Source organism: Amaranthus tricolor, chromosome 11, assembly GCF_026212465.1.
Source record: "Amaranthus tricolor cultivar Red isolate AtriRed21 chromosome 11, ASM2621246v1, whole genome shotgun sequence".
NCBI lineage: Eukaryota > Viridiplantae > Streptophyta > Magnoliopsida > Caryophyllales > Amaranthaceae > Amaranthus > Amaranthus tricolor.
In genome coordinates, this window is record NC_080057.1 from 25,941,268 (window position 1) to 25,963,663 (window position 22,396).

At 33.8% G+C, this 22,396-nt stretch overlaps 4 protein-coding genes across 4 annotated transcripts; 1 reads left to right on the forward strand and 3 right to left on the reverse strand.

Annotated features, from left to right (window-relative positions):
* The first annotated feature begins 850 nt into the window (after positions 1 to 850).
* Positions 851 to 3,360, forward strand: LOC130827751 (cytochrome b-c1 complex subunit 9-like). The gene is made up of 3 exons (XM_057693597.1): positions 851 to 1,127; positions 2,086 to 2,133; positions 3,033 to 3,360. The coding sequence occupies exons 1-3, from the start codon at positions 1,008 to 1,010 to the stop codon at positions 3,081 to 3,083; spliced, it is 219 nt and encodes a 72-aa protein (XP_057549580.1). The 5' UTR covers positions 851 to 1,007; the 3' UTR covers positions 3,084 to 3,360.
* Positions 3,361 to 3,804: 444 nt separating this feature from the next.
* LOC130827750 (iron-sulfur assembly protein IscA-like 2, mitochondrial) lies at positions 3,805 to 7,345 on the reverse strand. Its single transcript, XM_057693596.1, has 4 exons — positions 6,979 to 7,345; positions 4,946 to 5,070; positions 4,659 to 4,767; positions 3,805 to 4,115 (listed from the first exon to the last, which is right to left on the reverse strand). The coding sequence occupies exons 1-4, from the start codon at positions 7,177 to 7,179 to the stop codon at positions 4,050 to 4,052; spliced, it is 501 nt and encodes a 166-aa protein (XP_057549579.1). The 5' UTR covers positions 7,180 to 7,345; the 3' UTR covers positions 3,805 to 4,049.
* An 853-nt stretch (positions 7,346 to 8,198) lies between these two features.
* On the reverse strand, positions 8,199 to 16,109 carry LOC130827752 (uncharacterized protein At5g03900, chloroplastic). The gene is made up of 13 exons (XM_057693598.1): positions 15,504 to 16,109; positions 14,097 to 14,204; positions 13,903 to 14,003; positions 13,717 to 13,803; positions 13,321 to 13,393; positions 13,138 to 13,203; positions 12,625 to 12,708; positions 11,894 to 11,959; positions 11,202 to 11,341; positions 11,036 to 11,122; positions 10,889 to 10,952; positions 10,133 to 10,276; positions 8,199 to 8,585 (listed from the first exon to the last, which is right to left on the reverse strand). The coding sequence occupies exons 1-13, from the start codon at positions 15,930 to 15,932 to the stop codon at positions 8,442 to 8,444; spliced, it is 1,593 nt and encodes a 530-aa protein (XP_057549581.1). The 5' UTR covers positions 15,933 to 16,109; the 3' UTR covers positions 8,199 to 8,441.
* A 4,729-nt stretch (positions 16,110 to 20,838) lies between these two features.
* LOC130826708 (uncharacterized) lies at positions 20,839 to 21,538 on the reverse strand. The gene is made up of 2 exons (XM_057692275.1): positions 21,051 to 21,538; positions 20,839 to 20,886 (listed from the first exon to the last, which is right to left on the reverse strand). The coding sequence occupies exons 1-2, from the start codon at positions 21,516 to 21,518 to the stop codon at positions 20,839 to 20,841; spliced, it is 516 nt and encodes a 171-aa protein (XP_057548258.1). The 5' UTR covers positions 21,519 to 21,538.
* Positions 21,539 to 22,396: the final 858 nt, after the last annotated feature.

The following is a 22,396-nucleotide window of genomic DNA, read 5'->3' on the forward strand; positions in this document are numbered from 1 at the left end:
AAAACATTAAATATTAATCATTAAACATAAAATATAAAACATTAAAACATAAAACATCATAAATAAAATATAAAATATAAAATATAAAATATAAAATATAAAACATCAAACAAAAAACATTAAATACAAAACATAAAATAATAAATATTAAACATTAAATATAAAACATATAACATAAAACATAAGACATTAAACATAAAATATTAATTATAAAACACGAGTAAAACATAAAATATAAAATATAAAAGTTTAAACATTAAACATTAAACGCTAAACATAAAATATAAAATATAAAACATTAAATATCAAACATCAAATACAAAACATAAAACATAAAATATGAAACATTAACTATTAAACATAATACATAAAATATTAAAATGAAACATAAAAATATAAAATATAAACATAAATTATTATAACATAAAAGAATAAACATTAAACATAAAACATAAATATAACATAAAATCAAAACATAAAATATAAAACATTGAACATAAAACATAAAATTCTAAAAAAAATAAAAAACAACATGTAAAATATAAATGTCCACTTATAAAATTCTTAATGACCAGTTATATTATCTGTGAATGTCTACTTACAGTATCTTTAATATCTACTTACATTTTTAATGTCTACTTATCATATTATTAATGTCTATTAATAATATTTTTAATGCGTATTTATATTATTTTTAAATGTATCTTTAATACCTACTTACTTTATCCTTATACCTATCTACCATATATATAATGCTTACTTAGAATATCCTAAAGGGCTTAATTATAGTATAATTAATTGCCCACTAAATACACTACGTTCTTATGATGACAATTAGAGATGGTCTGATTTTTTATTAAAATAAAGTTCGTTGTTTATTTTTATTTTTATTAAAAAACAAGTTCGGCCCTAATTAGATTGAAGCATTCGGTCTCCTCTATTCTCGAAATTCTAATCTCCATAATTTCTGTAACCTGATTTGATTGAAGAGAGAAAAAAGAATCGCCATGGATGCAGCAGTAAGAAGATCTGGCGGAGGACTATGGGAAGGCCTTTACCGTGTTGTTATGCGCCGCAACTCCATCTATGTCACCTTCGTCATCGCCGGCGCTTTCGTCGGTGAGCGGGTACGCTTTTCTTTTCAATCAGTATTCCTCCTTTTGATTTTTTGATATAATTTCCGTATTAATTGATTAGAGATTTACTGTTCTTCAATGTTTTGAGTTTCATAATAGGTTTTTTTTTTGTTTTCATTGGTATAGTAATAAAATTAACTTCTTGCTGACTCCGGGATAATTTTAATTATAACCATTTTTCGCAATTCAAATCATTGGGGTTTTCCAACATAGCATGGGATTTCGTTAACTTGATAACAGATGATTATAACGATTTATGATAATTTTTACTGGGATTTGAAGATACTCCAACAATTGTAAAATGATAGAAATTGTGACAATTGAATTGTTATTCCAAGTTGGTGTTTTCTTTGATGCACCCACGTACCTGGCAAGTAATTGATGAATACGCTGTACAAAGTTTATACATAACTTTTTAGTTCACCTATCGGTTCTTAGCTCATCCAAAAGATACCTTTTTCGAATCTCAATGAATTCTCTTGTCTTCTTTTTTGATCTATCCATATGCAGAAAATGGGATTTGAAGATTCTACCTTGGTTAAGTTTCCATGTCAAAACAAGAGAAATTTTACATTTAAGTGTTATGGGCATTGAGTGATATTAAGTTGACAAGTTTATAACCGAACCAGACAAAGTCCCAACTGTCTAAAACAATACCTTTTACAGGGAAATAAACTATCATAGAGGAGAATATCAAATTAGAAAAGGGGAATGCCTGTAAAAGTCATAGAGGAAGGGAAGGATTTTTTTTTGTCTATAAGCCAAAAGGAAAATTGTTTCAACCTTTAGGAGATTATTTCCATCCATTACAAACCAAAGCAAAGGAAAAGGGTTTCACAAGAATACACATTTTTTGACCTGATTACCTCATGGTGTATTCTCCCCAAGTATCATTTTTGATGATTATTTGATTGAAAGAATTTATGATAGTAGCTTCATGGCATTGCAGGTAGTGGATTATGGAGTTCATAGACTGTGGGAGTACAACAACCAAGGGGTAAGTTCATCTCTCACCACAGACTTCACGCTGTCCTTCATTTTCGTGTTGTTAGTACTAATTTAGCTTGTTTATGTATGCTTAGCGTTGATGCTTAAAGAATTATATTAGTTTTTTCTTTAAGGACGGGAAATAATATAATGAATATACTTAACAGGTTTTCTTAAATTGTTTTGTTTGTTCTTGATTTTTCGTTATATTTTGGTCTCTAAATTTTTTGCTACCTTGTTAGATGGGGAAGGTTGGAAATGAAAACATTAGCCTAAAGTATTGAGGATTCTAGTTTTTTTTCGTCATATGTGTATTCAAAGTTTGATAAATATGAAAGACATGGCTCAGTAAGGAAGACATAGCTCAGTTGTTCTACCCAATTTTTAGTTCATATGATTTGTTAGTTGATGAGTTTTTGAGATAGGCCACGTGAACCTGTGATGAGCTAGTATAGTTAATTGAGTGTGTTCCAAATCACAAATTATGTTATTGGCTATTGCCATAGTGAGAAGAGTCGACTAAGGATTACTACTAAAGATAGAAAGCATAAACATTATTTTGCGTCAAGAATATCTTGCTTTGGAGCTGGTTTCTCAGTATTTCACTATGGATTAGTTGACTAGCGGGGAGATGGATGTTCATGACATTATTAGAAAGGAGTGGCTAATTATATTTGAACTTGATCCTTGTTTGGGACTTGATTTATTTGGGAACTTTTGAAACCTATTGGTAGCAAACCTACAATCTTTGTAGGACAACTTGCAGCATAGAATTCTGCGGGATTAGTACTCGTAATTGTCTGTAGTCTTAGACTCGGTCTGTCCAATTTTCCTTTGGTTTTAGGTTCTCTCCCTTGGATTTTCCGTGGTCTTCTTGTAGCGTTTTAACATATTTTAATTGTCATGCAGAAACGATACGAAGACATCCCTGTGCTTGGACAAAGACAATCAGAAGAATAACTCCTGTTTTCATTCTCTGAGGGGTTAAATCATGCGGAAGTTTGTTGCATTTTGAATTTAGAATGGGATATTGAAGCCAGTTGGGCATATTGATTTTTGTAATAACGAATGCTGTTTCGTTTTTGTATTTGACAATCTGAAGCTTGTTAACGGCTCAGATCGCAATCTTACATAATCGGAAACTCGGAATATTTCCTTGCTGTTGCATTCAATCATTTTCGATGTACTGCTAGACCAAAATCTGTGTTCAATGTATGATTGATCTGTTCGAGCTTGCTTTTGTCTTTCGTCTACGTATAAGCGAACAAATGCACTTGTTTGTTGGTAGCATCATGATACTTACCTTCCGATATCATCGTTGGCGAATTCCTTTAACCAGGCAAAAACATACATCAACTGCTTCATTCTTTTCCTTCCGTTTACACGACATTTAAACTCAAATCATTCGTCTGATAACGGAAATCAATTTCAGAATCAAAACTTGAAAACATTATATTTGCTTCTTTATATATCATGAAGCAATTCAGACTAGCCCATCCCATTCATTGCATTCTCATTCCACATTAACACTTCATGTCAATTATATTCCTAAAGCACCAATGGAGCTTCATCCAGACATTTATCAAAGATCGTCCAAGTAATAGATACTTCAACCTCGGAAATAAGGTAATAAACCCCCATTTATAGATGTCGATCCCAAAGTTCAAACATAATATTGGAATTTGTTCAAAATGATTATATAAGATACATCGTTGAATGAACTTATTTCAGACATTGTACAAACAATACAAACTACAGGTTTGTCTTTATGAATGGCATTGCGGTTATTTCAACATAAATACAAGAGAATAACATTCGTAACCAACATCTTCAACGTGATATCCATAAATATGGTTAACCTAGCCAAAAGAATGTAAATCTGCCTTTACCAAATGTATATATGAACTATTCTTACTCAAAATTGGACTACTGCTTCACCATGAAAGAACTTTTACAACTGCAACCACCCACAGCGCTCGGATTTTCTACAACCTGCATGTCAAACGTACATTTCAGCAATCGAAAACTTCACAACAGCCCAAGAGTTGAATACTGCATCTCACTTGATTCAACTTTAACCATCAAATAAAATGAGTTGCTTTTGGCATGCATGTTAAAGGTGAAGAGTCCATGTATCAACGTGGATAATGGATAGAAGAAGTTTGAGTAAGAATTTCAATGTATAGCAAATTTTGCAGCCACAAGAAGCAAAAATGGAAGAAATATGTTCTTTCAAACTTGATCATAGGCCAAAAACAAACAAACTCAATGGGCCCACCATTTATGATATTTAGAGTCTCAACTCAATGTCTACAACCTTACCCCAAACAAGCCTTTGTTATCGTAGGTATGGCTTGGATTAACGTAAGCCAGAACATGATCAGAAGAGTTGATGTCCAAAACATTGCAAGCATTAACAAATGGCATGAACCAATTTCTATAAATCATAGGGTTTTTTTTGAATGATCAAAGGTTGATTTCTATAATCATAGGTTGATTTCCACGAAAATTGTATTATATAGCAGCACCGCATACCTGAAAAGCTGAACGAATAAGCTCCTCAACGTAATCAACACTAGCACCCTTTACAAAGTCGTAAGAAATTTTATCAACTACCAATTTGACGCCATCTTTTTCGAAGACTCTGTAATATCAAATTTGCAGTTGATACCATCAATATTTAGTACAATAAAAGGTAAAATACATGATAGATACATCTTAAAGCTAACTACAGAACAAATCAGCTAAGAAACAAATTCTATGTTTGAGAGATAGAATAAGCAAGAAACATTTCATGAAAAAAGAAAACTATATTTTACTACCTGTCATCATTTTTTTTCTTATCGTCCAGTGCAAATGCATATTGAAATCCAGAACATCCTCCAGCTTCTACACTCAACCGAAGCATCTTATTTCCATTCTCAGTAGCTTGCAGTTCTTTCATCCTCTGCAAAGAATCATCCTTAAATTCATTCAATATATACAAATTTCTCAAATGACATACTAAACAGTTTATATAATCTCAGGACACAAACAATCCAATAGCACTGTGCAGTATGATCAATGATGACTAGAATAATATGGTTCCCAAATGACATACTGTAACAGCTGTTTATATCATCTCAGGATACAAACAATCCATTAGCACTGTTCAGTATGATCAATGATGACTAGAATAATATGCTTCCCCCTCACCATCCTCTCCCCCAAAAGAAAAGAGATCGCTAATGTAGGAATCTTTTAATTCAGTTTGTAGCATCCAGGGAGACTAGTCATAAGAGAGTTCAAGTTTTCCAATGGCACGAATTGCTGGAATTTGGACCAATGAATATGATAATTTGTAAACTAGACTACTACAGGCGCCAGACTGGAAAAACGAATCTTTAGAAAGTCCCTATTTTCCTGCTAGTTACATGCTCACAAGTGAGAAGATACGACCTCCCCTTCCTAATAAAATGAAAAACAGATACATCCCCATATATGTGCTAAATAGAAGACCTCCTTGAATTAAGTATCCAAGTGGCAAGCAGAGCAACAAGACTTTTTTTAATATAATGCCACCTTGCTCGTCATCCAAAGATAATATAGTTGGCTTTGGTGTCCATAGCCATCCATTTAACCACGAGTAATCCCAACAGGCGAAAAGTGCATAGAATTGTTCTCCTCAACATGCTTAAATTCAAGACAACTAATCAACCCATTCAGGTGACTGCTTATGTGTTATATCTACTTCATCTAACAGCGATATATACACTTCTTTCTTTCACTTATCTAACTATCTAACGAAATAAAATCCTGTTAGTGATGTCCAAAATAATAATTTCTTTATAAAACACTGTTCAATACTACTAGGAAACCTAAAAAGAGATGGGTGAAACCTGAGCAGGTCAAGACCAATGTCTATACTGTACACAGATAAAAATCTTCAAGAGTTACGAGCACAAAGAATGTGAAGCACACAAAAATACTCATACAAAGTCTCTTTAAGACTTGTCATATAATAATCCTATAGAAAACGACTAATCTTCAACCATTCCTAGTTAGCTACAATAAAGATCCAAACATCAAGCACTCTCAAAAGACCATAATCCACATTCCACAAGCAAGCCCAAAAGTAGCACTAATAGAAGATGAAGCAAATATGCCCAAAAGAAAATTGACTTTATGCCACTTTTCTATTTGAAAGCTAACTGATTGTCCATTATGGTATTATACAGTATACACTCAAACTGCCTCACTAAATCTTCCCATATAAAAACATACATTTAAAAGCAAAAACGATGCCTCATCCTTTTTCATGCTTTCCCATCCACCAAGATGACTATTATATACAAATTAAAAGGTCCCATATCCAAATAATCATTCTACAGTTTTACAAATTTCAGAACCCTAGCTAATGTGCACCATAGCATCATCAATGGATAAATAATCACATTTAGCATGTAAAATGGATCAAATAGAAATACACACCCTTGAATACAGAAATTAATTCCTGTATTACTTTGCTATTCATAACAAACACTAGAAAAACCCAACTTAATTGATATCATAACAAACACCAAAAACAATATGGTGATTTACTAAAAAATGGTTACAAAAATCCAAAGCTAAAAACCATTGGCTTCCGGCACCACATCAATAACAGCACAAACAAAATTATAATAACTTCACATGAAAATCAAGAGAAAGAGGAAAAATTAAATAATTTTAAGGCATGCCCAATTATTACAAACTACTCCAAATTCATTGGCTTGAAAAGGAAATTATGAAATTAGCACAAAAATTAAGCAACGAAAAAATTGACAAGGTGTAGCAATTAGAATTAATTAAAAGAAAACGGGGGGAGAGAGAGTACCCGAACACAAGAGTCAGTGATATGTATGTCATCGGAGGACGAAGAAGAAGGTGAAGGAGAAGAATCTGAAATAATAGCGGCAGATGAAGAAGGTGAAGAAGAAAAGTAATGGAAAGTAGATAAATTCAAGAGCTTTTGGTTATGGCGGATTCGAAGAGCGAAATTGGAAGAAATTCGAGAAATTAACGATCTTGTTCCCATTGCTTCACAGTTTTCCTCAGAGATGAGATGAAGCTTTTTTGGTGGTTAAGCTGATTTTGTTTGAAGTTTATTTGTCAAGTGTATAATTAGATACGCAACTTAGTATATTCATACTTGGTCAATTAGACATGGACACATACTGAGTCGACATACGAGCAGTACGGATACAACCTATATAACTAGTCATTTTACAACCAAATATAATCCTTTTTATATAAAAACATGTTTGACACGTATGCTTTATGAATCATTGTTTGAAGATGGTTGAAACTGTATGACACATTAAGCATGTTACTCGCTTCAACACGTGTCACATGCTGAGTCGCAGCATGGTATAAATTTAATTTTTAAAAAATTCACATAATTTTAAATAAAAACTAATGAATTCTAAAAACTTAGATATGCTCAAATAAGCCATATAAAGTAAATAAGAAATATTTAAAAATTTGCAAAATAACTTTTAAGATTAAATGGGTACAATTTTTTTCATTTTGGGTGAATCTTAAGGCATATGAATCATAGTCCTTTTAATTTTTGTTAAATTTTCAATTTCGGAATTATAAATACTCCATATTTCTATAGTTGTTGATTGCATTTTATAGATGAAAGCTAACACGCGTCATTCGCCTTCTTTTGTGTCAACAATTCCAACTTCTTAGGGCAGGCTCAAGGGTTTGAATGTACGCATTTGCCCTTGTAATAACATTTTCTTAACAATTAAAAACAAACATTATCTGCAACTTCACTTAAAATATGTTTATGTTGACAAACAAAAAAATTGATATTAAAAAGTGTATCCATAACAGGATTTGACATTGCTAGGAAATCCCCAAAATAATCAAAATCTAAAAATATTTAGTTTAAATAAAATTATAAGTTAAGACGAGTAAATATAATGAGTTTGCCAAAAGGCACAAAATGAATACCCGAACGCACATACACTTCTACATTCTCTTTAAATTTATAGGACCGCGACTTCTTATTTGGCAAACCAGAGAGAACACGTCAACAAGTGTCGATTCAACGGAAATGTCTCGAACATCACATCAACTCCCCAGCACTGAACTTTGCCTTTTGTAGCATAAACCGTATTATACAGACTTGCCATGTTGAAATGTGTCAAAATGTACAAAGACAACCCATGTATTTGGGACTCGATCCTAACCAATCTCAACAAGTAGTGAACTACAAGTGATACTGTATCATTGCCCTACACCTCGGGCTAGGGAAATAAGGAATTTACAAAAGGTAAAAATTGCGTCTCAATCTGACCTCTCAAGTTCTTTGAATCTCCTCTCCCATTCACGGGCTTCATAGTCTTGCTCGTCTAGATCCTTTTCAGTGCTGTATACGATCCTCTCCTTACCAATAACTGTTCTCTGTGCCATGTCCCTAGCACTCAAAAGCTGAGCAACATTTTCAAGTTAGCTTTTCGCGCTGTTGGTTAAGATATGGTACATTATAGTGGGCCAAGAACAACTAGTGAAATGCTAAAGCATGCAAGAGGGAAATCAGAGTATTAAAGAACCAATTCAAATACAATAAACCAGAACTCAACAAATACTAGAAAATCATAAAGTCGCAGAAATAAAAGAGGGAAGGGAAATGGAGGGATGATGCTTCCTTCATTTGGATAACAATCGGGGAGGAGAGGGAAATGAAGGGTAGAAAATTGGAAGGATCCTTTGCATTTCAAAGAAAATCAAATCACTTCAAAGATGGAGAGAGTTGGGTGATATTCAGAAGTAAAACTCGTCATTCTTCCCTCTCCTCTCGTTCCTTAAGCTCTTGAATGTTGTCTTTGGCCTCCTGGTCCAGAAATCGATCAATCAATTACTAACGAAACCCACTTGGCTCTTGATCTACAGACCATCAAATTAAAAAATCAATGGTCCGCATCAGGACAGAGGTTCCCCAAGGTAGCAACCAAACAACACCACCTCACTTCAACCTATCCCCTCCCTCTATAAATGCTTAAGTCACAATTCTAGTTCAAGCAACAAACTTTCTCGTTTCATCATCTTGGGTCAGTGGCTATAACTCGGTGGGTCTTTGTACTTTTAGCTGCAATAGATTCTTGCAAGCTTTCAGATGGAAAGGCGTCTTTTCTCCAGTCTGCCAAAATTGACTCATTTGCTGAAACTTGATGTTTATAAGAGCACAATAGAGCTTAGAGCTCTGGAGAGATAAGTGGCCCGGTTATGACAGTAGTCTAGTACTCATGGGTTAGGACAACAATAAAACTTACTAAGAAAAATCAAGATGTTGACACCTCCATCATGGGGATCATCATCTAAAAATCAAAAGCTCCACTTCTGAATCAGGAGATATCCCTTGCCGTTTTACTTTTTGAATTTGATATGAAGCCATTTAAATCTCAGATAATCCTAGTCCATTTCTTGCTCTTTCTATCTGGAAGTAAAGCCTCTCAATTATCCCCATGGTCTATTGCCTATTGCAGTGGGATCTCATCCTACTAAATACAATTCCTAAGGATAAGCGGCAGCTTTATTTGTTAGTCCACTCCTCTGAAAATTAGGAAACCTTAAAACAATCAACAATTTTACCATGCCAACTACTTTCCAGCTATCATAGTCATCCTGTTCCGTAAATCCTAACGAAAAAGCAAGCTAAGCTATAAGAACTTCTCACCTCTCAAAAAGATAATTAAACAGAATATGCGGGCTTCCAGATTAGGATGTTGAAAAAAGAAAGAAAGACCAAGCCGTTCACACAGGAATGACATGGCATCACGTGAGATAACTACGTAATAGTACAAAAAAGTGTGAACTTCCATGTTTATTGATAGATTCAGAAAAGCCATCAAAGTGTATCTCTATTTAAGATAATGACGGAGCTCATGCAATGAGGCTTCAGGAAAGTGAAACCTTATGTCTTACCCGATCTTGAAGTGGATTATTAAATGACATAGAACATGCAATGACAGACTAACCTTGCGCCTTAGTGAAAAATCAGGTGATTCAAGTGCCTGAGCTCGTAGTTTCCTTGCTTGATTCCTTTTCCCTATTTCAGAGTTTTTCTTGCGAACAAGAAACCACCGAACCAATGGTATAGTAAAGAAAGAACCAGCATAAACCTACAAAAATTAATTCAATTTCAAACAAATGCTAATATAAATTAATAAACACTCGAAATCATACCACGTATCCCACTGATCAACTAGTTTAAGGCACAGAAAGGATCAATCGAAGTTGGTAATCCAAGAATATGCTAATGTTTGATCATGAATGCTTCTCTTTGCATTGTACGATACGGCATGGTAGAGACACTAGTGTGAACATGTAAAGGTATGGCAGAAGACATTTCAGCATGCAGAAGCAATTTATCGATTAGCTGATTAGCTTAAGTTTACAAGAGGAATAGACACTACAACAGTTAGATATCATGTAAAATATAGATTTCACAATACAGCAACATGAAAGACTTAAAAAGTAAATTTACTTTTTGCTTTTTTAACAAAAGGTGCATTTACTTGCACATAACTTTCTTTTATTTTTCTTGGGGCACTTAACTAGAGACTTGATACTTCATCAGTTCATCTACAGCTCATTTAGGTTCCCAAGAAAGAGATACAGAAATGCGTTCTAATATATTTATGTTGAGCAGAGCTTAAAAAGTGCTGTTTTTTTGCCCCCTTCCTCCCAAGGCATCTGTGGCCATTCATAAGCAGTACCATATTAAGACCAACCTGAAGCAAAGGGAGCAACGTCGAAACAAATGAGAGGAACCCACTTGGCTGTACCGTCATTTCCCTGAAAATAAAGTAAAATAAGACAAGGTATTAGAGTATAAAGTAAGACAATTTGCAAAAAAAAGAAGTTCAACAGAGCCATACTTCAACATAGTACCAAGAACAACCACTCCAAACAAATTTAGTGCACCCAGTCCAATGACCATAGCTCTCTCTGAAGCGTTAGTTTTACTGCAAGAAGCCATAATAAGAAATATGTGGACTGCTGAAAATGATGAGGCATTAAATCCTCGATGCTACAAAGACATACCTGAATTGCCATTTGTTCTCTTTAAAGAACTTTTGTACTCCATCCCAATCAGTCCACCGTTTCCCAACATACTCTTTTCTTCCTGTCCTAGTCGAGGAAGCAGTTCGTTGAAGTGAAGGAAATCTGTATAATATATTTCCCTGCAACCAATCATGAACGTCAAAAAAAATTGGCATTATGTGTCATACTATTAGAATGATTCAATGAGTCATTGATTCATTAATAAAATAAAATCAGTGAAGCCCCTGCCTAAGAGGAGCTAAATGAGAACTTAAATGTACTCAACCTCTTTGTACAATTAATCTACAAAGCGCCTGGGTTAGCCTTAATGCAAAAAGATAGTTTTCAATAATCTGAAATATATTTTACTAGGGTAGGCCTACAGAATTTTTGAGGCAAGAGAACTTCTAGTAATGATAGCAAAATAAATGTGAACAATGACCAATCACATATTTCAGAATTCAGATTTCATACTATCAAGATAGTTGAAAATCAGAGTGCAAATCAAGGCTGCATCATATACGAGTCCTCACTCTGAAAAGACAATGAATGGACAATTGTGCAGCTTCAAAGTCAACTATTTGAAAACAAACATCACAACTCAAATGTCATTCAACAAGGAAACGAAGGACGAAGATGACAATATAGAATTCAAAACTTACAATGGAAAATTAAATGTATATTAAACAGACCTCTTCATCTACTTCTGGCTGACCATCAAACCGTAGAAGCACAGGCAATATATATGAATCATCACTCTGCAAAGACAAGAATGATAGCCATGTTATCCACAATGCGGTACGTGGCCTAAAATTGTTTCGCCAGAACAAATGCCTCTTCGACAAGCTAGCAAATTTAATATAGGAACTCAGAGGCTGGCAGCATCAATAATATGCATATAAATAACTCAACTTCAAGCGCTGATATATTTTTCTAACCTTAAAATTGGTCGCTTGTTTTTTTTTCCAATCTGAGAGAAAGGGAAGGCTAGGTGAGAATCAAACTCAAGTCCTTACCAATTAATTTTCACAAAATCCAGCAAGCATCCTTGAAAGTTAATCTTAAATTGGGTAATTTGGGGGAAAGGCTAGAGAATCCCCCAAATGCAATGAGGGAAAGGGTAATTAATCCTTCAATGGTGAAAATAAGATCCTTCAATCACTAGGCTAACCATGATTCTCTCATCAAATTATTTTTTAGAAAGCAAATATTGAGACAAGTTTAAAAGAACATACTTGACTATATTTTTCATCATACATAGTAATACAATATGATGGAGAGATAATAAAGTCAAAGTTGATCAACGAATATTGCCCTTTTTCTCTATTAAAAGCAGTTTGGAACAGAAAATTTCAACAAAAAGCATTATCAAGAAAAAATAAATAATGAACGAAACAACTGGTTAAAGCAACAAGGAATTGACCTCTTTTTCGGTTTGTAGATCCAGGTATGGTGCAAGTTCTTCAGCTGTTATCACACCACCATTTAACACTATATACTGTCCTATCTGCCAAAATCATCAAAATGCAACATATTAACGTAGTTAAAAAATGATAACATACACACCATTTGATATCCAGATTGACATCGTTTCAAGGCAAGGCGACTGAAGCTAAATTCACACTAATTAAGATATTTGACATCACCATCATAAGAATTAAGAAATAATGTTCATCATCTATTCAATTAAAAACTTATATCATTCAATGAATAAAACTTAAATCATTCACTCTTGCAAAGTTGCATTCAAGATCTTGCTTCATGACTCATGCTGCTAGATGAACCTTCTAATGAGAGTATGAGACTAGACGTAAAAATTAACAGGAACAAAATCCTCCAAGTTTCATCTCTTTTCTTCAAATTCCAAGATTAGTAGTTGGATAATATTGCATAAAACATAGAAAACCAACCACTAATTTCAATGCTCAAACATTACCAGCTTCCACCTCTTCTCTTCAATTCCTTGATTTGGATCACCGTCTCCAAAAACAAATGAGAAGACCTACAGCAAAGCAATCATATCAATTAGTTTCAATGCTTAATCCCCCCAAAAAATTTTAATCAACATCTTCATGATTGGAACATTGTCAAGCAGCATCAAAATGATAATTTCACTCACAGACTCAATGAAGTTCATGCCTTCATTATCTTCTCGTCTTCGTGTCCTCCTATAGTAGTCTCTATCCCAATACCTAAAAGGAATGATGGAAATAAATTTTTAAGGTAACTTTCATGAACTTAAATGCTCCATAAGTTTTCCCCAATGGATATGCCCACATGAGAGCTTAAGAGTTAAGATGGTCAATAGGGAAAACTTATGAGGATGGGCACAATATATCTCCAAAGGGAAAGTATAAGGAATTTAGAAAAATCAAAAGTTGAAAAAAATGGGGAGATGCAAAAAATTCATAAATAAAAACATGTTGACCCTAGGCTTTAAATAATCTAGTTATATAACGATAAGTTAGGAAATTAAAAGAAAAAAAAAGACTGATTATGCAAAACAGAACATTACCAAAATAAATCAAATGGGTTAATGTAGAAGTTGATATTTGAACCATAAGACCTGCTCCCTCCTCGCCTCTTACGACTATCATCATCACTGTCAAAACCCCAAGCACAACACTTCAACAAATTAAAATACTGGATTCAGTCAAGAGAGGATATGACAATGCCATAGGCAACAGCATTCAAAACATACCTTCCGCTCGAGGAAGCTACAATAATTGCTGTAAACACCAAAACAATTGAAGCAACTAATGTTGTCCCAAAAGTGACCCTTATTAGATACTCAGCTGCAGACTGCCAAAAAGTTAGTAGAAGTGTTGACAAGAGAACAGATCAAACTAAAGCTATTATCTATTGCCAACAACAAAAGAACAAAATAAACAATACCTTTGCCTTTTCAGCCCAGGGTTCAATTTTCATCCTAAAGGATTTACTAGTAAGCCTTGAACGATAATCCTTAGGAAAAACATAGAGAACATCACCTTCATCTGAAACCTGTAAATAAACATTGATGACAACACTTACAGAAAGAGATAATTAGTGCAAATGACATAGATGCCAATGTATAACCATGACTCTTCAATTGATTGAATTACCTTTTTTTATAAGGCACTTGACTATGTCCATTAATTCGATGGGAACAAAGATTTATAGTTATTTGGTTTAGGATTATAATGGACTGAAATAAAATAACTCATTAAATCACATACACTTTTAATTTATGTGAACTTGCACATGACATTTGCTATTCAGCTTGCGTACATTCGACCCTCCCAAATCCCACCCTAGGTGAGAGTCACTGGATGACATTGGGATAATGGAATATTATTGTTAATAAGGTACTTGACTGAATTAACTTAGTACGCAAAAGTGCAAGACTTTAATGCTTTATTTGGATAACAATTTAGGAAGGAAAGGAAAGGAAAATGAGGGGAGGGAAAGGATGGAATCAAAAGGAAAAGGAGGGAATAATAGGAAAATTCTCCAATGTTTGTTTAGGAGGGAAATGAAAGGGAGAGGAAGAAAAATAGCATTTTCCTTCCAAATCTTTCCACATTTGGAGATATTTGGTTACTAAATTAATTAAAGGATCATCAAATTCATTTCCTCCAAAAATAGTATCCAAACAAACGAAATTATATGTCGCCATATCTCTCCCCTTATTTCCCCTCTAGTTTCCTCAATGCAAACAAAGTGTAATAGAAGTTACACTTAATTATTACAGAACGCATATCAGCAATGTTGATCAAAGAAACCAAAAACTTCTAGCCATCTTACAATAACCAATTAAAAGTACTCCATATTTTACAATATCATATAAGTAAGTCATTCGTAATTCATGTGATCAACACAAATATTGATGTCTAGACATCTAATGATATCACCAAACTAAACTAAACAACAATACTTATTCCATAAATTTGAAAAAACTCCAAAGCAAATCATCAAAAAGTAGATTTCTATCATCCATGATTTACTTGACATTCCAAAAAAAGGGAAGCAAATTGATGATACATAGAACATGTTCATGTAACAGGTTTGTTAAAGTCAAGATATAACTTAATAAATACTTAATTGCTAACAACTTTCAACATTCTAAAATCAAAAGTAGGGTTTTATGATTTTCTTCATATCCTTTTCGATAAACTATAGTCCAACATCTATCATAACACCTACTTTAATCGAAAAATAATGCTTTATGCTGCTAATTAGACAGCTAATACGGCTAATCTAACGGCTACTAACACAGCAAATAGCTACTTTACACTACTTTGAATAAACCCATAATCATACCTCTAAGAATCCATCAGCATCAGCAGCAAGTGCTTGTAAAGCTTTTTGAGCAAGGTCCAATTTCAACCCAGCTTTACTAGCAACATCCCCAATAGTCACCCTACCACCATAAGAATCAATAGCTTCCATTGTTCGATTCCTAACATCAGACGGAAGTTTATCACTCTCCACCAATTTCCCGGGTTTAATAGAAGTAACGACATCGACACTACTGCTACTAGCTTTGATAACCCTAACCCTAGAATTTTTCAATTTAATAGAAGAAATCCGAGGAACTGAAATGGGTAAGTGAAATTGTTGATGATGACTGTGGGGATGGTTGAGGACGACATTAATGGTGGAATTTGAAGAGAAGTTTCTGGAGATAGAAAAATGGCGGGATTTTGGTATTGAAGAGAAACAAATTGAAATCATGGAGATGGAATTCATTCGACTTGAATTGGGGAATTATGTTGAAGGAGGAAATTGAGATTACTCCATTGAAGACAAGCGAGTTTCTTTTGTACTTTGAATCGAGGTGAGTGGTTCACAAAGAGAAGAGTAGCCACTTTCAATCGTTTGGAAGTATTCCTCTTTTTCGTTTTTTTTTTTCTCTTATTTTTATTTATACTAATTTTTTTTAAAATAGTATATATTATGAATTAGGTAGAATGTAACGATAAAAAACTAGTATATTTGTATAAGTAAATAATATTTACTTTCCAATACTTATATTTGAGAAGCTATTAATTAAGACAAGTGAATTTAAAAGAATTGCTAGTACGAGAATGACTTCAACCAAGTTTTTAATTTTTTTGTTCTATTCGAAAATAAACACGCAACACCTTCCTTCTTCATTCTTTCTTTCCCTGTGTTCCTTCCTAGTTCATGGTACACACACAGCAACAAACATCACCTTCTTCCCCAAACGTTCGAACAAGCAGCAGCAATCACAAGAGAATCGAGTCTTTTCCTCTTCTTGTCGACATTTCCTCTGAAATTAGGGTTAAAGCTTTCGTTCTTCTGATATGCGAACTTAGGACAAAAACTAAAACCATCTTCTACCTTGAGTTCTCACAAGATTCATTGCAAGTTCATCTCCTTGTCATCATTTTCGAGTGAACCAAAACTCCGTGGATGTCCTACTCTTCTTGTTGATTGTTGGTGTAAACAAACTAAGGTTTGAATCTCTCAATTTTTATGTGTGATTTCATTCTATTCTTTTTCTTACTATTCTGATTTTTCTGCAAGATTCGAACCCTAGCCATCTTTGATTGGATTTTCGTGTAATATCAACATTCTTGTAGAATTTTATTCCATTGAAATTGTAAACAGCACAACAGCAACCGAAAACCCCCTTCCCTTGATCTAAATTCTGCCGGAATGGGGGGAAGTGAGTGAGATTTGGTCTTGTCTGTTTAAGCATCGAAATCCAAGCCGAAAATCAAGCATTGAATCTGATTTTTTTTCGTTTCTTGTTGCTGCAAACAGAAGGTAATTTTTCTTGTTTCTTTTTCTGCTTTTCTCAAATAATTATGCTCTTATTCATATAAAGGTTAGTTTCATTGATATACGTTCACTTGCATATTCCTTTACCATGCATTAAGCCCTAAATATTGATGAATTTTAGAAATTTGTATGAGTAAATTAGATGAATTTTTAATTGAGAAATTTATGAGAAATGATGAGAATTTAAGTGCAGATTATAATTTTAGTAGGAGACTACTCTAATGACTTGGTTTTGATTAGTTAGCATTCTTGGATATGTTGTTTAATTGGAAGATAAGGATCTTGTAGTAGAGACTAGAATAGTGAAAATGAAGACTGATAGTGCAAATTTTAATAACTGCAAGCGCACGGTTGACATGTAGTCGCGGGTCGAACACAAGAAGACGAGTTAATCAATTTGTTTGTTTTATGATTACAAGACACGGATTAAGAAAATGATATGATGGGGAAACTAATACTAAGATGCAAGAACTAAAGCTAAAACAACAATTAATATGAAGATAACAGTGATATAACAAATTCTAGGGTGTCGGGCATCACCAAATTCTAACATGGAAGTCGATCACTCTCATGATTGTATGAAACTGAGTCATTAACATAATTAAATGTGATCTAACTAATCTCAAGCTTCAGCTCTATTGATTAATATCGGTTTAAGACCAAACTAGTGTTAATCCTCAAACTTCCGTTTTATTGGCTAAACTAGTAGGAATTTAACTTAAATATATCTCAATCCTAAATTAATCCTAATCTCAAACTTCTGTTTTATTGAAAAGGTTAATAAAGATATTTAAACTGAGATTCATTAAGCATAAATTTAATTATAGACTCAAATTCACACAATCAATCAATAAAACGTCATCCCATGCTTCGAATTAGGATTTATCTCCTAACCCTAGAGAGGAAAACTACTCTCTAGACATAACAATAAAGAACATGTAATAAACAATAAATAAAATCTCAAAAAAAAATACTAAACATGAAGATAATAGATAGACTCATTACATAAAAGTAAATGATAAAGCTGTAAATAAAGAAAATTTACTAATGAAAATGGAAATGGCAAGAAATTAAATGTAACAATGGAGTTTTAACTCAATAAAATATGATGGAATAACAAAGGAACAATAATGAAAACTCAGAAAAACTAAGGGGAAAAACTTCTATTTACGAAAAAGAAACTAACTCTATTTATAAAAACTCCTAAAAAAAACGTAACCGCTGCACGTCAGGGGAAAAAATCGAGTCGGCAGTGGAGGACCTCAGCAGGAAAGCCAAGTCGGCTTTTGATAAAACCACAGACATATTTTTCCAGAACCTACCGCAGACTCGGCGGCAGATTTTTTTCCCACAAAAGCCGAGTCGGCTTTTTGTGCTGAAAAATTGCAGCAAATTTAAATGGTCGCCATTTCTTGCTCGATTTTCAGAATTGGACATATAATATACCGTTGGAAAGATCTTGAAGTCTAGTTTCTAATGTCATAAACCTTGCATTAATGAAATTTTTCTATCAAAAGTTATGACTAAAAGAGTGAGCATATATCAAATTTCACTTCAAAACTTTTGCATTTTAAACACCTTTCAACTCTTTTGCCCATCTTCATTGTAAAACATCTTCAAACGAGAAATAATCTCCTTAGTAAACTTCGTCATCATTAAAACCATAAGAATTAGGCTTAAAAATGATCAAAACCGCTCAAAATCAACATGAATAACCAAAATGGGTAAAGTAGCATAACTCTTCAAAATAAGCACGAAATTACGAACGACAACCATCATTAAGGAGTATAAAATGATATAAATAAGTGCAAATAATTGCACTTATCAAAGATCTTGGGATATATTGTTGGAAATCATGATATTAGTTTAGAAAATTATGGTAATGGGAAAATGTTGAAAGATTGGATGGTTTTGAAAGAGTCTAGAGTTTGTGTGGAAATCATTAGTTGATTGAATAAATTAGTTGTGTTTTCTAATTAGATAGTTTGTCATTCTTGTTTTTGGTTTCTTGGATTCTTTTAAATAATCTTGGTTTTGAGTTTAGAAGAACATAGAAGTGTTTGAATTGGAAATACAAAGGGAGTTGTGGAGCCGTATGATCTTTACAAGAGTATAAGCTAGTCTAAAGCATGGTTATAATATTTTGATGATATATTGGGGTTGGAGTTAGAACTTGTGCAATCTTTAAAATTAGAAATATTAGAATAGAAGCTTGAACTAAGACGTTGTTCATAGGGGGAGATGCAATGAGTTATATGAGCTTAGTTTGTAGTATCTTATACTTTGTTGTGATGTTATATTTGTTATGCTTCAAGAGGTGACGTCATTGAGGAACCTTTCTAGTGATCACGAAGAAGCGGACTTAGCTTATTGAAGCATCATTGGTGAGTAGTAACAGTCCCTAAAAGGGGTTTGGCCAGACTACATTCTTGAAAATAAACTTTTTACTAAAGCTCTTTTGAAATTAAAAATTATTGAGACAAATGTTGTTGTGACTGCTTATGTTGATATTGTGATATGGTTAATGGATCGGGCTTACGAGCTGGTCATTGACGGAGTTGAGGAACATTGTTCCCTACTCCCTATTTTTGAGACGAGTAGTCATTCAGATATTGACTAGCTTCACCCGATAGAAACATAGCCTTAGAGCTATGGGGAACCTCTCAAACTAGACTCCCTATGCGCACATAGATTTAGGAAACTGATGTTGCTTTTAAACCTTTGTTTTGAATTACTGTGTTTTGTTATTTTAAATTGTTACTTCTCATTCAGTTTAATCTGATCCCTTGTTGTTTCCATCTTTTAGTGTGTTACAGAACGGATCCGGTCGGGAACGTTGGGATACCGGAGTTGATTAGAGTTCCAAGGATGTTATATTGAGCTGAGCACGTTAGAATTTTGTAGTTTTGTATTAGGCTTTGGTAATTGTATATTAGTTTAGACTGTATTGGTTATGTTAGACTTTCATGGAAACTTTTATGATTACTTTGTGTTTTAGTTAGATGTTTGGTTTGAGAATTAGTTGATACAGTTATGTCGTAGAACTGGTGATCCCTTTGCACAAAGTTTTGGAATTTAGATTTAAGTTTCTTTGGAAATAAACCCCGTGATGACCCTGTTTACTCAGTCAACGTTAAGTCAGGTTGTTACATGTGCTCCATACTTGGGTTAAATAGTCTAATAATAGAAACTTTTAGCATAATGGGTATTTTATATGTACTCGTCTCACGGTCAGACGATCTCATACAAGAGAGCTAAAATACATAAAATCTTGTTACTTCACATTTTGTGTCTATGCTATATTTGACTGCAATTCACTACTTCCTAGCCTTCATAACGAGTCGTAATAAGTCATCATTATTGTAAATTCATGCCTATAGTATATTCCACTTATAGAAATTATGATCAGTGTCTGGAGAGGGGATGGTAGTAGACCAACCCTCATCAAAAGAGATAGGGGGCGTGGCTAGTGAGACCATCGGCTCAAGAATGACCTGTAAATGCAAGCAAAATAACTAGAACAAGCAAAGGCCATATGGATTTCAACTTTGCCAATATCATTCAGGTTTTTGAGATTATCATATATTGAAAATATTTCACATGTGAAAAGACCTTATATCACTAAAATAGTGTATTGTAGACTTGTATAATATGCTTTGTTGAGGGTAATCCTTCTAATACCATGTCATTTTGGGAAATAGTTAACCTAGTTGGGAAATAGTGAACCTAATCACGTGTGTAAGTAAATCAACGTTAATTCTCATGGATATGTGAGCCTGATCCCACGAGTGCCCCATGGGTGTATCCACACGAGTGGGCCCATGTGACAAATTGTCACTGTCTAACATCATAATCGTAATACAGGCTTGTTAACCGCAAAATCATCAGTATCAGACTACAGAAGTAATTTTGCAACCATTACTGTAACCACATTTGCCTCCTAGATTATGCACTAAGCTTAGTATTGTTCACTACTAACTTTTTTTCCATATATTGTGAAACTTTTTCTTTAAACAAATTGTTAATCTCCTAATTTACAAACACATTGTACTAATCTACTTCAGAAATGCTCTGCATAGCAGGAATCCATGTACTTCTCCCACATCTATACTCGTCGAGATTCTCTAACCCACCCGCAACATGTCGCTTCGCTACAAGTTCATCTATCGAAACACCACCACGTTCTAGCATCTCCTTTAGCTCTTGTTTCCTAATCACCAACTTAACAGTCAATCTCGAGTCTTTCCCTTGCCTTTCCTCGGCCTTCTCAGGCTCCGCAAATCTTACTTTCTTGTTCTTAATCTTTCGAGTCAGACTAGGAACCGGAATAAGATAGTATAATCGCCCAGCGAGTAATGTCACATTCGGACTCATATACTGCAGGATTGGCAGCTTATCGGATAGCTCGTGACTGGGAAATTTGGATAGCACCTCGCACACTGTTGTCGATGGATTGTATTCGAGGATTTTGCCATCGGGTTTTACTACTTGTACTGTTTTTGGTTGTGATCTTATGCAGTTTCCCATGGTTAGTAGGGATTAGAGATTGGTATTGTAAAGGAATGAGTGTTTTGAGTGAACTATGAAATGGTAATGGTATGGTATGTGCAAGTTTTTATACGGGTATGTAGTGGCCTAAGTAAGTGGCTTTTGTGCAAATCAGATTTCTTCTTGCCCCACTTGTGGATTTGGGTGGGTAATGGGTTTGTGTTGGACTATAATATTGTTTTTTTAATTCACTTTTTATAAAATGGGTCTTAATAAAATTATTTTTTAAAATCTAATCTATATTGTGGGATTTTTGTCAAACCAAAGATAACCCATAGCCAAGTAAAGTGACTGATTTAACTCGTTGGTTTAATAATATATTTGACCAGATAATTTTTAACACGCTAATGGAATTAACTGTTAAAGTATATAATATATCTTAGGGCTTCAACCAACGGTTTAAGCTTTTGGTTGAGTTGGTTCTTTGACATGGTATCAGAAGCTAACGTGACAAGAGGTCACGGGTTCGAATCTTAACCACCCCTCATTTAAGAGGAATATTCAGCGTTTGTGTGCATCCACACTTATAGTCCAATAGGCTCTCGTGTAAAAGGCGTATTAGAGTATATAACATATCATAGACCTCAACCAACAGTTTAAGCTTTTGATTGAATTGGTTCCTTAACATTAACTTATTATTGATTTATTCATTTATAAGAAGAAATTGTTTCAACTCACCAGATTTATCTTATTTGATTTAATACATTTTGATTCACAAAAGTGTAATTGATTGAGAACACTAATATTCTTGTCATAAAGCACTAAAATACCAAGTTCGTGCAACAAAATGCTCTATTGTCGTTATTATGAATGTAACGGCCTATGTTTTTCCAAATTCCCGCTTGTTGTGGGTTATA

Bases quoted from the DNA above. Each gene is read 5' to 3' on its own strand.
- LOC130827751 (XM_057693597.1), top strand. From the start codon at position 1,008: ATGGATGCAGCAGTAAGAAGATCTGGCGGAGGACTATGGGAAGGCCTT. The intron at 1,128-2,085 runs GTACGCTTTTCT...ATGGCATTGCAG, and splicing joins GCGCTTTCGTCGGTGAGCGG to GTAGTGGATTATGGAGTTCA. The intron at 2,134-3,032 runs GTAAGTTCATCT...ATTGTCATGCAG, and splicing joins GGGAGTACAACAACCAAGGG to AAACGATACGAAGACATCCC.
- LOC130827752 (XM_057693598.1), bottom strand. From the start codon at position 15,932: ATGAATTCCATCTCCATGATTTCAATTTGTTTCTCTTCAATACCAAAA. The intron at 13,204-13,320 runs GTGAGTGAAATT...GCTTTGCTGTAG, and splicing joins GCATGAACTTCATTGAGTCT to GTCTTCTCATTTGTTTTTGG. The intron at 11,342-11,893 runs GTCTGTTTAATA...GATTGGTTGCAG, and splicing joins AGCCAGAAGTAGATGAAGAG to GGAAATATATTATACAGATT.
- LOC130827750 (XM_057693596.1), bottom strand. From the start codon at position 7,179: ATGGGAACAAGATCGTTAATTTCTCGAATTTCTTCCAATTTCGCTCTT. The intron at 4,768-4,945 runs GTAGTAAAATAT...TTGATATTACAG, and splicing joins AAGAAAAAAAATGATGACAG to AGTCTTCGAAAAAGATGGCG. The intron at 4,116-4,658 runs GTATGCGGTGCT...TTTGACATGCAG, and splicing joins TTATTCGTTCAGCTTTTCAG to GTTGTAGAAAATCCGAGCGC.
- LOC130826708 (XM_057692275.1), bottom strand. From the start codon at position 21,518: ATGGGAAACTGCATAAGATCACAACCAAAAACAGTACAAGTAGTAAAA. The intron at 20,887-21,050 runs GTAGATTAGTAC...TTACTTCTGTAG, and splicing joins CTATGCAGAGCATTTCTGAA to TCTGATACTGATGATTTTGC.